The 16543-nt window shown below is 45.4% G+C and overlaps 1 protein-coding gene across 5 annotated transcripts in view; it reads right to left on the reverse strand.

Moving 5' to 3' along the window:
- Nucleotides 1-9089: 9089 nt before the first annotated feature.
- ELN (elastin) overlaps nt 9090-16543 on the reverse strand; it is a 108389-nt gene continuing 100935 nt past the window's right edge. For 3 of the 5 annotated variants that reach the window (XM_032216305.1, XM_032216306.1, XM_032216304.1), the window contains exons 29-32: nt 12588-12626; nt 11684-11707; nt 11304-11351; nt 9090-9905 (exon numbers count right to left, since the gene is read on the reverse strand). In XM_032216305.1, the coding sequence (XP_032072196.1) occupies nt 9880-9905; nt 11304-11351; nt 11684-11707; nt 12588-12626 (137 nt within the window). In that variant the 3' untranslated portion in view covers nt 9090-9879. The remainder of the gene's footprint in view (nt 9906-11303; nt 11352-11683; nt 11708-12587; nt 12627-16543) is intronic. The other 2 variants (XM_032216308.1, XM_032216307.1) reach the window with 1 other exon arrangement.

The raw sequence follows: 16543 nt of genomic DNA on the forward strand, positions 1-16543 counted from the left end.
AGCTTCTTAGTGTCTTTTTCCTCCAAAGCGGAGCCATGATTATCCTCCCCCTCCCTTTAAGAAGTGCAGAAAAGAGGAGAATTTGTTGTAACTTGTTGTAAGCCACCCAGCATCGCTTATTCTGTGAAATGAGATATTAGATGGATAGATTGATATAGATAGGTAGACAGATAGACAGACAGACAGACAGACATATATACATAGATAGATAGATAGATAGATAGATAGATAGATAGATAGATAGATAGCAATAGCACTTAGACTTTTGAAGTGCTTCATAGTGCTTTTGCAGCCCTCTCTAAGTGGTTTACAGAGTCAGCCTATTGTCCCCAACAATCTGGGTTCTCATTTTACCCACCTCGGAAGGATGGAAGGCTGAGTCAACGTTGACAGGTAGGTAGGTAGGTAGGTAGGTAAGTAGAGATAGATAGCTGATAGCTGATAGATAGATAGATGGATGGATGGATGGATGGATGGATGGATGGATGGATGGATGGATAGATAGATAGATAGATAGATATTCCTTGTTTCTTTAGGGATGAAATGAGAGCAGTTGCCTGTCAGAGGGAAGAGTCAATTTGGCTGGTCCCAAAGGGTTTCACGGCCACAACCTTGTGCAGAAGGTGCTTCTCTGACTTTTGGATCAATGTCTGGTGAAAAATGATTGATTTTCCATCTCTGTAACCACAGCATCATCCCCCACTTCACCCTCTAGCATAAGAAGGTGAAGGACAGCTGCAAAGAAACAAGGGGATCTCTATCTCTATTTGTCTTTGCCAGTCACATAAATGGGAAACAATACCTTCCCATTCAGTTTTGGTAGTGGATCCAATCCTCCACCACAAGAGGAAAAGGGTCTCGAAGCATGTACAGAGTTACCTCTCATTGTTTCACTTTCTTTCTACAAATGGCATTAATTCCTGCCCCAAGCCCTTTATTTTAGCACGGGGTCAAAAAGATGGGAAGAATGAAGAAGGGCTGAAGGGAGGGGGGGAACCCCAAGTCCTGCTGTAGATCTGCATCTTATTAACAATATCATTTCAAACCAGCTCTTACGTTACAGTATAAGTTACAGTACACAGTGCAAGACGGAAAAAGGTCTAAAAGGGGAGAATTATTTCCAAAGTTATAATACCACTGAAATTTCCTGCTGGAAACATGCAGTGAAAGAAGAATCGCGCCCTTAATTCATCTCGTTCAAGAATTTTCCCCCCTCCTGTCCCTTAGCTAACTAGGGGTCATTTGTTCTTGGTAGGCAGGGAAATGGCATCGGGAGACTAAGATCAGGCAGCACCCTGGACAGCACCTACGGGATGAGGAGGGATTTGAAATGGCTATAGATTTGTATTTTGCCAGCTCCGTCCCCCTTCGTTGCCTTTTTCTTTTCTTTTGAAAGTATCCGAAGTAGGAATTCCGTGGCTTGAACGGGAGAAGAAAACGCTATTCTATACCTGCTCGCAGAGGGACCCCTACCATTTTTTTTAATTTGATTTTTTTTTTTTTTTTTAGTTTTTGCGGGAACAACTAGTTTCGAGCCGGCGAGCCCGGGTCCAAATGAAACCGGGGGTCGAGTGCGGGGAGGCGGTAGGCGAAAAAAAAGGAGGGGGGGATTGCGTCAAGGTCCCCTTTCGACGTGCCAAGGGCATCTCTCCCGTCATGGGCCTGCCAAGTCCCCATTTAAACCCCCCTCCTCCTCCTCCTCCAACCCGCAAGGCACAGGGGAGGCGGGGAGGCGGGGGGGGGGTAGGGGATAAACGCATCGAGAGCTCGCTAGTAGTTTCACGTGCGAATGCCTGCCTGCTCGCGCGCGTCTTGCGAGTCAAGGCAGCTCAGTTCCCGGCGGGACTCAAGGTCACCTGCGGAGGATTGCAGCGTCCAAGAGATCGCTTCCCCCTCCTCCCTCCCTCCCCGAGGAAGCAGGCCGGCGGTTGAGGGAGGGAGGGAGGTGGGAAGGCGCAGGGGGAATCTCCCGACCCACCTTCGTCCTCTCCCATGGGCTCGTCCCTCCAAGTGCAGCACAGCAGCATCAACCTCATGCAACCGCCCCCGCCTGGCCCGGTTAGGCAGTAGCAGTAGCAGCAGCACGGCGGCGGCGGCGGCGGCGGCAGCAGCGTCTCCACCTCCGGCTCGGCAGCGGCAAGGGAGGGGGGCAGGGAGGGCGGGCCACCGGGCGGACTACGCCGGCTGCAGACTCACCGGGGCCGACTACGAGGCAGCGCTGGGAAAATGGGGCGGGGGGGAGAGAGGGAGGCGGGTCTAAAGAGGAAGAGCGCGCGAGCGAGCAAGCGAGCGGACCCCCCCCCCTCCTTCTCTCTCCCTGCCCTTCTCTCCCAGCCAATGCAAAGCACCAGGCGAGCCGATGCCTGGAGGCCTGGCCCCTCCCCGCTCGCCGGCTGCAGGAGCTCGTGGCGTGGTGATGGTGGGGGGGGGGGGGGGAAGGGGAGCGATGTCCCGGGCTTGCGGCCAGTCGGCGTTCGGGGCCACGCGTCGCGCTGGGCCTCGGAGGAGGAAAGAGGGTCTCACGAGGAGGATCCAGGCGTCAGTTCGCCGAGGGCGGCCGCGGAGCGCCTCTGAGGGACACTTCTCGAAGATTTAAACAAAAAAAACAACAACCAAAAAACTGGTTGGGATGGAAGGGTTGGGGAAAGCCATCTCATCCCTGCTGACAGAAAGCAAGTTCTTGGAGAAGAAGCGAAACGTCTCCAAAGAAAATCTCAGAAAGTGATTGAAAAAAGCACCTTTGGGACAACCAAATGGGTGGAAACTAATCAAGGAGAGAAGCAACCTAGAACTGAGAAGTAATTGCCTGACAGTTAGAACAATTAATCAGTGGAACAGCTTGCCTCCAGAAGTTGTGAATGCTCCAACACTGGAAGTTTTTAAGAAGATGTTGGATAACCATTTGTCTGAAGTGGTGTCGGGTTTCCTGCCTAGGCAGAGGGTTGGACTAGAAGACCTCCAAGGTCCCTTTCAACTCTGTTATTCTGTTCCTGTTAACCATGACCTGGTTGACTGAGAATCTCCATAGACAAGTTTGCATACTTTAAGGGGATGTGGTCATGCGAAGGGGACCTTCTGGCAAGCCAAAATCAACAGGGAAGCCAGATTTACTTAACAACCGTGGCAAGAAAGGTTGTAAAATGGGGCAAAATTCACTTAACAAATATTTTGCTTAGTAACAGAAATTTTGGGGTTGTAAATAGAGCATTACCTGTAAATTGTACTAATAGTAAGTGGATTTGAGTTGATGGCTTCTGCATCCCTCCAAGGAGCGCAGGGAAACAGTGTGTTCCCCTTTTGTACCTTCACAACAATCCTTCCAGGTAGGTTAAACTAAAGGAAATACATGACATCCATTCACACAGCATTCTTATTTATAATAAAGGTAGTCCTGAACTTACAACCATTTCTTTACTGTCTGAAGTTACAACACTGACAAGTGCCTTATGACCATTTTTCACACTTATATGAACATTGTAGCATCCTCACTGTCACGTGATCTAAATTTGGATACTTGGCAACTGGCATGTATTATGACAGCTGTACTGACCTGGGGACATGTGATTGTCATTTGTAACCTTCTGGCTTCTGGCTTCTGACATGCAAAGTCAATGGGGGAAGCCAGGTTTTCTTAAGGACCACGTGGTTCATTTAATAACTGCAATGATTTGGGGCAAAGCTCCGTTAACAACTGCCTTGTTTAGCAATGGACACTTTGGGCTCAGTTGCGGTCATAAATCAGGGACTTATGATTTGATTTGACTTTGTTGTTGTTAGTTGTGAAGTCGTGTCCAACCCATCGTGACCCCATGGACAACATTCCTCCAGACCTTCCTGTCCTCTACCATCCTCTGGAGTCCATTTAAGCTCACGCCTACTGCTTCGGTGACTCCATCCAGCCACCTCATTCTCTGCTGTCCCGTTCTTCTTTTGCCCTCAGTCATTTCCAGCATTAGGCTCTTCTCCACCTTCTCATTAGGTGGCCAAAGTATTTGAGTTTCATCTTCAGGATCTGGCCTTCTAAAGAGCAGTCAGGGTTGATCTCCTCTAGGACTGACCCATTTGATGGCCTTGTAGTTCAAGGGACTTGCAGGAATCTTCTCAAGCACCATAGTTCAAAAGGCCTCAATTCTTTGGCGCTCAGCCTTTCTTATGGTCTAACTTTCACAGCCATACATTGCAACTGGGAAAACCATAGCCTTGACTATACACACTTTGGTTGTCAGAGTGATGTCTCTGCTTTTTAGTATGATGACTAGATTTGCCATAACTTTCCTCCCCAGGAGCAAGCTTCTTTAAATTTCTTGGCTCCAGTCCCCATCTGTGGTGACCTTGGAGCCAGGAAAATAAAATCTGTCATTACCTCCATTTCTTCCCCATCATTTTGCCAGGAATTGAGAGGTCCGGATGCCATGATTTTATTTTTCTTAATGTTGAGTTTCAAGCCAACTTTTGCACTCTCCTCCTTAACTCCCATTAAAAGACTCTTTAGTTCCTCTTCCCTTTCTGCCATTAGAGTGGTATCATCTGCATATTTGAGGCTAACCCTTAATTCCAACTTTTGATTCATCTTGCCCCGCCTTTCTCATGATGTGCTCTGCATATAAGTTAAATAGGCAGGGAAACAGTATAGATTTGACAGATTTGACTTAGCTAGGCAATATTTATTTGTTAGAATTAAATGCATTTAAATTTCCTGCGTAGTTCCTGGTGTAGTGAGTAGCTATGGAAAGTAAGTACAGTAAGTTCCAAGTACTGGAGCTGGAGATGATCCCAGAATTATGAAGAAGCAGGACCATCAAAGATTTAAACCACATGTAGGTTGAGCTCACAAAGTTCATTTACGATGTCAAATAAAGGCTTAGCAACTTTACTTGCACAATATGAAAATTTTGATAGGTTTTTTTTGCAGCTTAACATGTGCAAACCCAGCCTGTTTGTCTATTTCAGTTAATTTACGTAAATCCAGGAAAAGTCTGAATTCAGGAATTTGATGTTCCGTGCTCTGTATTACTGTTGTAAAATGCTTGCATTCCTATACTCCAGCTGGGAACCCAACACTTTTCAGATTACACACATTCAGAAAGCCATAAGCAACTCACAGTTCTTTTATCTGGGAACAGAAAAACATTCTTTCCTGTACCTGATGTGGCATGGATTCTTCCTTCTTGTGTATAGGTAATCCACAATGTATGACTACAGTTGGGGCCAGTATTTCTGTCGTTAAGCAAGGTTCTTATTGACTGGTGCCCAATTTTGGGACCGTGGTTGTTAGGTGAATCGCTGCAGTTGCTAAGTGAATTATGCAGTCATTAAGTGAATCTGATGCCCCACATTGACTTCTTTTGTCAGAAGCTGGCTGGGACAGTTGCGAATGGCAATCGCATAATGATGGGATTCAAAAAAAAATACTACCAGGGCATTGTGAGCATTGCTTGGTGGGTGTTGCCTGGTGGGCGTTGCGCTGCTTGATGGGTGTTGCTTGGTGGGTGTGGCAAGGGAAGGATATTACAAAATCCCCATTCCCTCCCCACTCCAGGGGAAGGTTACCACTAAATCCCCATTTTCTCCCGATCAGCTGGGACTCAGAAGACAGAGAATAGTCAGGTATTTACCGGTTCTCTGAACTACTCAACATTTCCGTTACTGGTTCTCCAGAAGTGGTCAGAACCTGACGAATAACCACCTCTACCTGGGATTCTGAAGCAATCAAAAATGCATGCTGGTTACCAAATTGTAATCATGGGACTGTGGGGATACTACAGTGGTCCTAAGGGCAAGAACCATGTTTAAATCATGTTTTTCAGTGCCAATGTAACTTTGAATGGTTGCTAAACAAATAGTGGTAAGTTGAAAGTATGCTGTTAGCTCAGTTGTACAGGGAGGATTGGGGTGATATTGTGTCATAACTGATCACATCAAAAAGACATATTTGATAGGTGATGTGCGATGGAACTTATGAAAGTTTATGCCTTTCAATATATTCCATTAAATCGGAAAAGGAAATTACATGGAAATTACCAGACTCCTAATATGTTCAAATACAATTTTGCTCTATACAGTTTCTACAGAGAAGTACACGTGGTCCTTGACTTACGACCTCAATTGGGGACCAAAATTTCTGTCATTAAATGAGATACTTGTTGTGTGTTTTGTCCCATTTTACAACCTTCCTTGCCACCATTGTTAAGTGAATCGCTGAAGTTGGCAAGTTAGTGACCTGGTTGTTAAGTGGCTTTCCCATTGACTTTGCTTGTCAGAAGATTGCAAAAGGTGATCACATGACCTTGGGACACAGCAACGGTCATAAGCATGAACCAGTTGCCTAGTGTCGGAATTTTGACCACATGATGCTGCAAAGGTTGTAAGTGTGAAAAACGGTCATAAGCCACTTCTTTCAGTGCTTTTGTAAGTTGAACTGTTGTAAGTCAAGGATTACCCATATATTCTTTTTTTCATGACATAAACTATAGATTGCTCCATCTCATGTTATACATCAACTCTTTCTTAACTATAAGAGGATGCCTCTTTTACTGGCAGTGTCTTCTTGCACTTTCCTGCTGTCTGTTCTGTTCCCAGTTGCTCTAAATATTCTCTAAATATTCTGCTAGTCTGGAGTTTTATTTCAAAAGATTTTTCTATAGCACACTAGTATGTACACTAATATAAAGTAATATCTACTTTATATACTGCCTCTTCATATAGAAGAGCCATTTGATAGCATGATACATTTTTCCTTGTCTTATTCTTATCTAATGCAGCATTCTGCTGTACTTCCAATCATGGCCAACCAGAAACTTCAAGAAAATCCATAAGGCAAAAAAACCTTATCAGTTCCCACCATCCGATATGCTACCCTAAAACATGTGGTTCCAATGATTTATAATGCCTCTAAGTCATTATAAACACCTCCACTTCGCATGGGGTACTTATCCGTGGCTATTTTTTAAAAGATAAGGAAGTCATGAGACATCGCCGTGGCTGGATTTGTATTAAAAGAAAGATTACTGAAAATATAATGACTATATTTGCTCAGTGTGTGCGTGTATGTACATTTATTCATTGGATAAATTTATATGCCCCCCTCCACTTGAACGCCACAATTCTGGGTGGTGTACAATAAGCAAGATACAAAAATGAAATCATTTCAGTTAAAATTGGTAAATAACCATTGATAGTGATTAAGGGATGACATTTATTATGATCCTGTAGGCATGAACTCATTCTAGCCCCAACACCTGAGACAAAAATGCTATGTATGTCCTGCCTGCTTGGTTAGGTTTTAGCATAGTACATTCTGCTAACCCAGAATATGCATTGATTGATAATCAGGCTAAACATGCTCTAACACATGTAGAATAATTTACTTTAATAAGAAGTATTCAGATACAGGTACTCCACAACTTACAACAATTTGTTTAGTGGCTGTTTGAAGTTACAACGGCTCTGAAAAAAGCAACCTATGAGCATTTTTCACACTTAGCGATGATTGCAAAAAACCCCTCCCTCCCAGTCAAAATTCAGATGCTTGGCAACTGAGTCCTATTTATGATGGTTGCTGGGTCCTGGAGTCATGTGATTCCCCTTTTGCGACCTTCTGACAAAGTCAATGGGGAAGCCAGATTCACTTAACAACTGCAGGGATTGACTTAACTGTGGCAAGAAAGGTTGTAAAATCCAGCAAAGCTCACTTGTCTCACTTAAAGTAAAGGTAAAGGTTCCCCTTGCACATATATGCTAGTCATTCCTGACTCTAGAGGGCGGTACTCATCTCCGTTTCAAAGCTGAAGAGCCAGCCTTGTCCGAAGACATCTCCATGGTCACTGAACTAAACACCGAAGGTGCATGGAGCGCTGTTACCTTCCCACCAAGGTGGTCCCTATTTTTCTACTTGCATTTTTTACGTGCTATCGAACTGCTAGGTTGGCAGAAGCTGGGACAAGTAACACGAGTTCACTCCATTATGCAGCACTAGGGATTCGAAATGCCAAACTGCCGATCTTTCTGATCGACAAGCTCAGCATCTTAGCCACTGTGTCCTGATGTCTCACTTAGCAACAGAAATTTTGGGCTCAGTTGTGGTTGGACGTAAAGGACTGCCTGTATTAATAAGGTTGTATTGTTAACCGAAGCACAAGGTAAGGAGAGCAGGGATTAATGTTTCCAACAGCAGCTACACTCTTGAGTGTGAATTATAAAAAAAATCAGCCACAATAACAGATAAATGTGTTCATATTAGGTGGGTGGTTTTTCCTTTGTGTAAGACCAAGGACAAAACATAGCCACAGAGTTGCTGGAGCAACTGCATTCTGCTATCAAGGCTATTGGGAACTTCGATCCAGATCTGATCAGATGGGTCAATTTGGAAAATATACAGAGTCCCGGAATTATGGCTACAACTAAGACCAAAATATCCATGATATTTTATGAGGACCCGGATTGTTGGGGGCAACATGCTGACTCTGTAAACTGCTTAGAGAGGGCTGAAAGCCCCATGAAGCGGTATATAAGTCTAACTGCTATTGCTATTGCTATTACCTTTTTTGCCCATAGTTGTTAAGTGAATCCAACTTGCCATACTTGTTACCCTGTTTCCCTGAAAATAAGACCTCCCCAGATAATAAACCCAGTCGGGCTTTTGAGCACATGCACTAAAATAAGCCCTCCCCCCAAAATATTGCAACACAGCAGCAGCCATGAGGTGACACACTCACTGCCTCCTGCACCTCAAAAATAATAAGACCTCCCCCCAAATAAGGCCAAGTGCTTATTTCCGGGGTCAGGGAAACACGGTAAGTGAATCCAACTTGACTTTGCTAGAAAGATTGCAAATAGAAATCAGGTGACAAATTGGCTGCTGCTGCAACCCTTGTAAATACCGGCAGGTTGCCCAGCACCCAAATTTTGATCCCATGATTCTGGAGATGCTACTATAGTTGCAAGTGTGAGGACTGTTTGTAAGTAGCTTTTTTGGGTGCTGTTGTAACTTTGAACAGTCACAGAACAAACAGATGTAAGTCAAGGACTACTATATCTTTTCTGAAAATAGCAACAAGCGAAAAAAAGAGAAAGAGAGAGAGAGATTACCTTTAAAACATTATTTATTAGTCAGGTTTTATTTATTTTATTTTTTGGGGAAAGCAGTTACTGTTTCTTCTTTATAAAAAGTGTCCCATCCCAGTTACATCGAAGTGATTAAACATGAAGATGTGGAGCAGGTTGGCTGGTCATGTACAGAGGTCCCTGGCCAGCCCGTTCATTGGGAGCTGGACGATGTCATGACGACGTCCACGTTAGCTATGGTACGGATGCTGTGGCCTGGCCGTGCTAATCCACCCGAGCCTGGCAGCCAGCAGAAGCTCCAGGATTAAGGCTAATCCCATTGGCACTGACAGCTTGGCCTGAGCTGCTCCCCTCCAAACGGAGGCAGTGTGTTCAGGGGGAAGGGAAGAATGGCCTGGCATGGGGCTCACGGCAAAACGAGGGGTGTCCCCCCACACACACTTAGATCCAAAGAGGAGCCAGCAGAGAGAGACCAGGGAAGAAGCAGGGCCACCTGGCCGACGGCTCCCGTCCCCCCACTTGTGGGCACGGGGCTCAGGAGTGGGTTAAAGTGCTCAGGCCGCCCCCTCTGAAAGCAGCCCTCCTAGGCTGCAGCACCAAAGGGCCCCAGGGAGCTGAAGGCAGGGACGCCCCCTGTGGGATGGTTGTAGCACCAGTGAGAGGGAGGGGGGCCAGCCGGGGGTGGCAAGGCATGGGGCTGTGTTGGCAGCGGCGGTGGTGGAATCTCTGCTTTTCTCAGGGGTGGGGTGGGGGTACATTCGAGACCAGGCAGTAGCACCAAAGTTCATGAGGTGAATGGTAGGCTATCGGTCTGGGCTACTTCCTCTTCCGGCCGACTCCTCCTGAAAACAGAAGAGAGAGACAGAATGACCAAGCCGTCCGGCAGGTAGGGGCCAAGGGGACTTGCCAATCCAGAAACGGCCCTGGTGATTCTGCCCCTGGCTTGGGTGGGATGCAACATTTTTAAATGGGTTTGTTGAAGGCCCAGTTATTTTATTCAGACATGTTCGACTTCCAATAGAAGAAAAATATCTGTAGCTCAAGGCTGAACTGTGGCATTCTTGGTGCTCTCTGAACTTGGTTATTTGTTTGCAAGTATTTCCTTATCCTCGGAGCCTCGGTGGCACAGTGGTTAGAGTGCAGTACTGCAGGCTACTTCTGCTGACTGTCAGCTGACTGCAATTTAGCAGTTCAAATCCCACCAGGCCTAAGGTTGACTCATCCTTCCATCCTTCCAAGGTGGGTAAAATGTGGACCCAGATTGTTGGGGGCAATAGGCTTGACTGTAAACCGCTTAGAGAGAGATGTAAAGCACTGTAAAGCAGTATATAAATCTAAGTGCTATTGCTATTGCTACCCAACTAAGTAGATTCATCAGCGCTATAGCCAAGCAGCCGACCAAGCCAAGAGCACCAAGAACTCCATGCGTTCAGCTTTAATAACATCCATGTCCTTGGTTGTGTATGTGGGTTAGCGTGATTTGTACAAATCCAGGCGACTTAATTAACGGATGATTCTGGAATTTAAATAGCAAAACCATTAGGTACAAAGAGGAAGTTTGATTTCAGATTTTGGTTTTGAAACCTACAGTATATAGACAGTTTTGGTACTGGGTAGAATCTGTTCTGGGCTTGGAAACTAAGCGGGGTCAAACTCCCACCAGCTACTCCTGCACCTCTACTGAGGATCCCCAAAACTAGTTCAGATGACGATTACTGTTTTGGGAACAGGTTATAGGTGGTGCTCAGGCATTCCCTGAGCAAGGTGGCGCAGTGGTTAAATGCAGCACTGCAGGCTACTGCTAGATCAGCAGGTCAGCGGTTCAAATCTCACCGGCTCAGGGTTGACTCAGCCTTCCATCCTTCCGAGGTGGGTAAAATGAGGACCCAGATTGTTGGGGGCAATATGCTGACTCTCTGTAAACCGCTTAGAGAGGCCTGAAAGGCCTATGAAGCGGTATATAAGTCTACTGCTATTGCTATATTGCTATTGCTATTCCCCAGCTAACTGGACACGAGGACCAAATCTGTCCTGCAAGAATCAGATCAGCCAATCAGCTGCCCTGACATCTTGTTTCTGACTGGGAGATTCTGTGGCAGGCATGTTGAGTATCAGTCTTCTTCTTTCAACTCAGGGTCAAATTGTTGGAAGCAGACTGTCTCTGAGCATGGCAGTTTTGGAAATAAAAAGAAGCGGTAGCCCTCAATCAGGTTATCTTTCCAAGCTATGGTGCCACTTACTTTTGTAGCCAAGTGCCCCCAGGACTCCATAGGGCTTGGGAGGTTTACCTGTGTGTGTAGAGAGAAAAGGGGAGTCATTCAAGGTTAGTTAATCAGTTAACTTCTGCACTATTCTTTGCCCATTGGGGAAATTCATTTTTTTTTACTACCGGTTCGGTGGGCGTGGCTTGGTGGGCATGGCGTGGCTTGGTGGGTATGGCAGGGGAAGGATACTGCAAAATCTCCATTCCCTCCCCACTCCTGAGGCCAGCCAGAGGTAGCATTTTCCGGTTCTCCGAACTACTCAAAATGTCCGCTACCGGTTCTCCAGAACCTGTCAGAACCTGCTGGATTTCACCCCAGTCTTTGCCCCTTTCCTCCCCCTAAAGTACTGCTCTTACCTCCATAGCCGGGTACACCTCCACCTGTGGATCCCAAAGGAGAGAGAAAATCTTGTTAGCATTGCCTTTACCCCTTTTAGTCACTACCACCCCTTTCCCCGCTGTGCTAAGAATTGCTGAGAAAAATGGGCCCATCTAAAGCGCTTCTTTGTCAGTGGCCGGATCCATGCATTGCAGTAAGCCATCATTTGCTGAACCATGGTGTAAAAAAAAGCAAATGGCTGGTTCACACAACATGCAAAGCTAAAACCAGAGAAACTGCAACATATGCTCAATGAAAATGAAGTAGTTTCTGCCCCTGTGAATTGTGGAGATGTAGCCAATTCTGTGGGGTAAACTAGCCATGGGGTTGAGAGCACATGATATGAATGCAGCAGTTGTTTCATTAACCCAGGTTTAATACATTACAGGAAATCTGGCCATTGTGCTGTAAGTGTTGTATTGACTGGGCCAGTCTATTTTCTTTATTAATAACCCCTGGAAGAATTTTTATGGGGCATTGCTCTGTTAATTACAACAGTTAATGTTACTGAGGTAGTACACACGGGGTGGGGGGGGGGAAACCATCATTTGATAATCATTGCTCTCAGGACACAGGCTTGCTATTCTGGCCAGACAAAGATTATTTAGCCCAGAGCGCCTTCCAGCATTTGGGTCTGCCACAGTGATGAAATTCAGGTTTTTTTTACTACCGGTTCTGTGGGCGTGGCTTGGTGGGCATAGCAAAGGGGAAGGATACTGCAAAATCTCCATTCCCACCCCACTCTGGGGCCAGCCAGAGTTGGTATTTGCCAGTTCTCTGAACTACTCAAAATTTCCACTACTGGTTCTCCAGAACTGGTCAGAACTTGCTGAATTTCACCTCTGGTCTGCTAGGACCTGAGGCCTCCCCTCGACAACATACCTGGGTAAATAGGAGATAATCCATAGCCAGTGCCAGTTGCTGCAATAGAGGGGAACAGGTGGGAGAAAGCATAAAAAGACTTCAAAGGGTCAAGCACAGAGGACACTTGATTGACACAGTTAAATGAAGTATTGGAGGACTGAGGCAGCCAATGATTTTGCACACGTGTAAAGAGGACTCTTGCCGTTAGAGTACCAAAAGCAGTATTCAAACATTGTGTTTCAAGCTAGCCAACTGCAATTCAGCTTCGTATGCTGGTTTCATCCTTCCATGTGGTTAGTTTATGCTACAGTTGTTTAGTGTGATTCCAAAAGCTTGGGTTAGCTCAGGGGTCGGCAAACCTAAACACTCAAAGAGCCATTTGGACCCGTTTCCCACAGAAAAGAAAACACTGGGGCCCACAAAAGTCCTAACTGGAAGCCCCCTGTTCAATTCTGGAGCTGACCGGAAGTTCAGTTCCCTCACCATACAGTCTCCTCCTAGCGCGGCGTCCTTTTTCCTCTACCTGTCATAACCGAAAGCCCTATCAATTGTGGAGACAACTGGAAAACCCTCCCTTTGCCATAGAGTCTTCTCCTGGCGCACTGGGCTTCTCTCCCCCCCCCCCCACTGGAAGCTCCTCTCAAAATTGTGGCACCGACCGGTGACGGAGCCGCAGCAGAGGGAGGAAAGAGCCACATGCGGCTCCAGAGCCACAGTTTGCTGACCCCTGAGTTAGCTGGATAAATTGTGGTTAAGCTAAGATATAGATGAACACATGCAAACCCAGCCAGTGTGCCCCTGACATGTTTGTGGACTTTTTCAGCCCACTCAACATCATGCAAGTGCAGCTGTGGGCCTGCCAAAATATCTAACATGTTATCTTTCAGTAGAACTTTGACTCTTGAGTTCCGTTCCACTTTTGACTTCCGTTCCACTATACAGCTCTCTGGCATATTATTTTATAAAAACTTGGATATTTTGTTTTCTCCCTCTAGTTAAAAGGGAAAAAAGAGAAAGAGAAATGCAGGAATTGCTTGTCCTTAAGGAAACCATACACAAGATAAGCCACTCTTTTAGAACAAACGTGGGGAGATGGGAAGCGTTTGCAGAAGATGCCCAATCTTTTTATCGTCGTGGCTGAGAATTGGGAGAAAGTAAGACATTGTTTTCAATCCTAGGAAAGAATGGTGTTTTTCTCTACTGACTCAACAGCAATTAGAATACCAGTGCTGGAACCCGCAGAAACAATACAAGTAGCTCTTTAGAATGGCAATCTCATGATATAACTTTAATCAATGTTTCTCAACGGTGACAATTTTAAGATGGGTGGACCTCCATTCCAGAGGTGGCATTCAGCTGGTTCGGACCGGTTCTGGCATACTGATAGTGGAAATTTTGAGTAGTTTGGAGAACCGGCAAATACCACCTCTGGCTGGCCCCACCCTCCCACCCCCGTCTTTTCCTGTCCTATGTTCCCTTGTTTTTTTTAGTTCAGCTGATTCATGTGGCAGAGCAGATTGCCATATCTCAGCTGAGCTAAAAATCAGCTCAGCTCCCCAGTGCTGATACAGAGGACGGTCTTTGAGTGCTGTGCACATACACAAAGCAAGTGTTAGGCACGTGCGTGTACAAAGCACACTCTCATAGTAAGAAAAGATTTGGAATCCCACCACTGTTCCACTCCCGGAATCCCTGAGAAACTACAACTACAACTAGTCCAAAATGCAGTTGCCCCAATCCTTTTAGACCCGTGATAGCAAAGCTATGGCACGCCAAAAAACAGCCAAAAACGGCCAAAACCCAGGCATGAACACACTGGCCAGCTGGTCTTCAGGTATGCACGAACACCAGCTGGCCGGTGCTCATGTGCATGCTGGAAACCCTAAGCCAGCATGTACTCTGGCCAACTGGTCTTCGGGTTTTTGGCACTCGGGTGTGCATTCACGCACGTTCCGGTTTGGGCACTTGGTGCCAAAAAGGTTTGCCATCACTGTTTCAGACTTTCAGTACTGGGAACAAATTACACTGGATTTCTCATCCTGCATTGATTGCCAGTTGGTTTCCAGGTCCAATGTAAAATGCTGACCTATAAAGCCCCTTATGGCTTGGTTCCTTGACACCTCAAGGACCCCCTTCTCCCATCAGAATTGAACAATCCAATCAGATCTTCCAGGGAGCAACTGCTGTAAACCTCACATTTTCAGGAAATTCTGTGTGTGTGTTTGTGTGTGTGAGAGAGAGGAAGGAGGGTTAGTGTTAGGGAGAGGGAGGGAGGAAGAGAGCGGGGGAAAGGTAGTGCTGCTTCTTTGTGGCAGTCCCAGCCTTGTTGATTGGCTCTATCTTTATTGGTCTTTTGGAAACTTTTAAAAATGTAATTGTTTTAGAAAACTTTCCCTTGATCTAAATTTTGCCATCCTTATTTCAATTTATGCTATTTGGAGGCTAAAACATATGAAGAACAGTTGCAGGAACTGGGTATGTCTAGTTTAATGAAGAGAAAGACTAGGGGAAACACGATAGCAGTGTTCCAATATCTCAGGGGTTGCCACAAAGAAGAGGGAGTCAAACTATTCTCCAAGGCACTTGAGGGCAAAACAAGAAGCAATGGGTGGAAACTAATCAAGGAGAGAAGCAACTTAGAACTGAGGAGAAATTTCCTGACAGTTAGAATAATTAATCAGTGGAATAACTTGCCTCCAGAAGATGTCAGTGCTCCATCATTGGAGGCTTTTAAAAAGAGACTGGATAAACCCTTATCGTGAATGGTGTAGAGTCTCTTGCTTGAGCAAGGGGTTGGACTACAAGACCTCCAAGATCCTTTCCAACTCTTGTTATTCTGGTATTTAGTTTTATCCTGTTTGCAATTGTTTTATTCTGTCCCAGATGTTTGCAATCTGAATGTGTTCTATCTAAGCCTCCAAGAGTCTCCTAGAATTGTAGCGTCATAGAAATATGTTAAATAAATAAAGATATTGTCACTTGAGGCTGGAGGCAGAGGCGAGCTCTACCTATGAATGAAGTAAGGCTGAAAGGCGATAGGGAGAAAGATACCTTCCTCATTTGCTTAATAGGATTCTTCTAATTATTTTAGCTGCTTGTAAACCAGTTCTGAACTGACAGATCCTGGAAGCTGGTTAGTACGTGGATGGCAATTACTTGTTAATACCAAGTTAGAAATCTAGTTATTCTAGTTATTCACTAGACTGGATTTTTTTTTTAAAGCAGCCCTAGAGACGGCAGTGGCAAAACCTTTTTGCTTACACTGCTAAGAAAACTGCATGGATATAAGAAGAACTGGACTTTTTTTAAAAAAAACTTTGAATTGGTTGTATAGGTCAGGGGTCTCCACCCTTGGCAACTTTAAGCCTGGTGGATTTCAACTCCCAGAATTCCCCAGCCAGCAAAGCTTTGCTGGCTGGGGAACTCTGGGAATTGAAATCCGCCAGGCTTAAAGTTGCCAAGGGTGGAGACCCCTGGTATAGATGCATGAGGGTTAAGGTATTTTGAAGGGGGATATATATATATATGTGTGTGTGTGTGTGTGTGTGTGTGTGTGTGTGTTTGCGCTGATAAATAAATAAAGGAAGACTAGTATAGATCTATTTCAAGCTATTTAGCTCTCATCAGCTAGCCATACCCTTACTGAGAATCGAACCTGTGCTGTCTTGCATCTTAGGCAGATGTGTTAACCACTAAGCCACAGAGTTCGACTCCTTATCAGCTGTGCCGGGGGGGAAGGTATCTATTTAGAGTTACAACCCCCGGTAAGCCCAAATATAGTAGTAGTAATCTTCCTCCCATATTTGGGCATACCGGGGGTTGTAACTCTCTCTCTCTCTATATATATATATATATATATGTATGTATGTATGTGTGTGTGTGTGTGTGTGTGTGTGTGTATGTATGTATGTATATGTATATGTATGTATGTATGTATGTGTATATATCCATATCCATATCCATATCCATATCCA

Source organism: Thamnophis elegans, chromosome 4 (genome assembly GCF_009769535.1).
Source record: "Thamnophis elegans isolate rThaEle1 chromosome 4, rThaEle1.pri, whole genome shotgun sequence".
Lineage (NCBI taxonomy): Eukaryota > Metazoa > Chordata > Lepidosauria > Squamata > Colubridae > Thamnophis > Thamnophis elegans.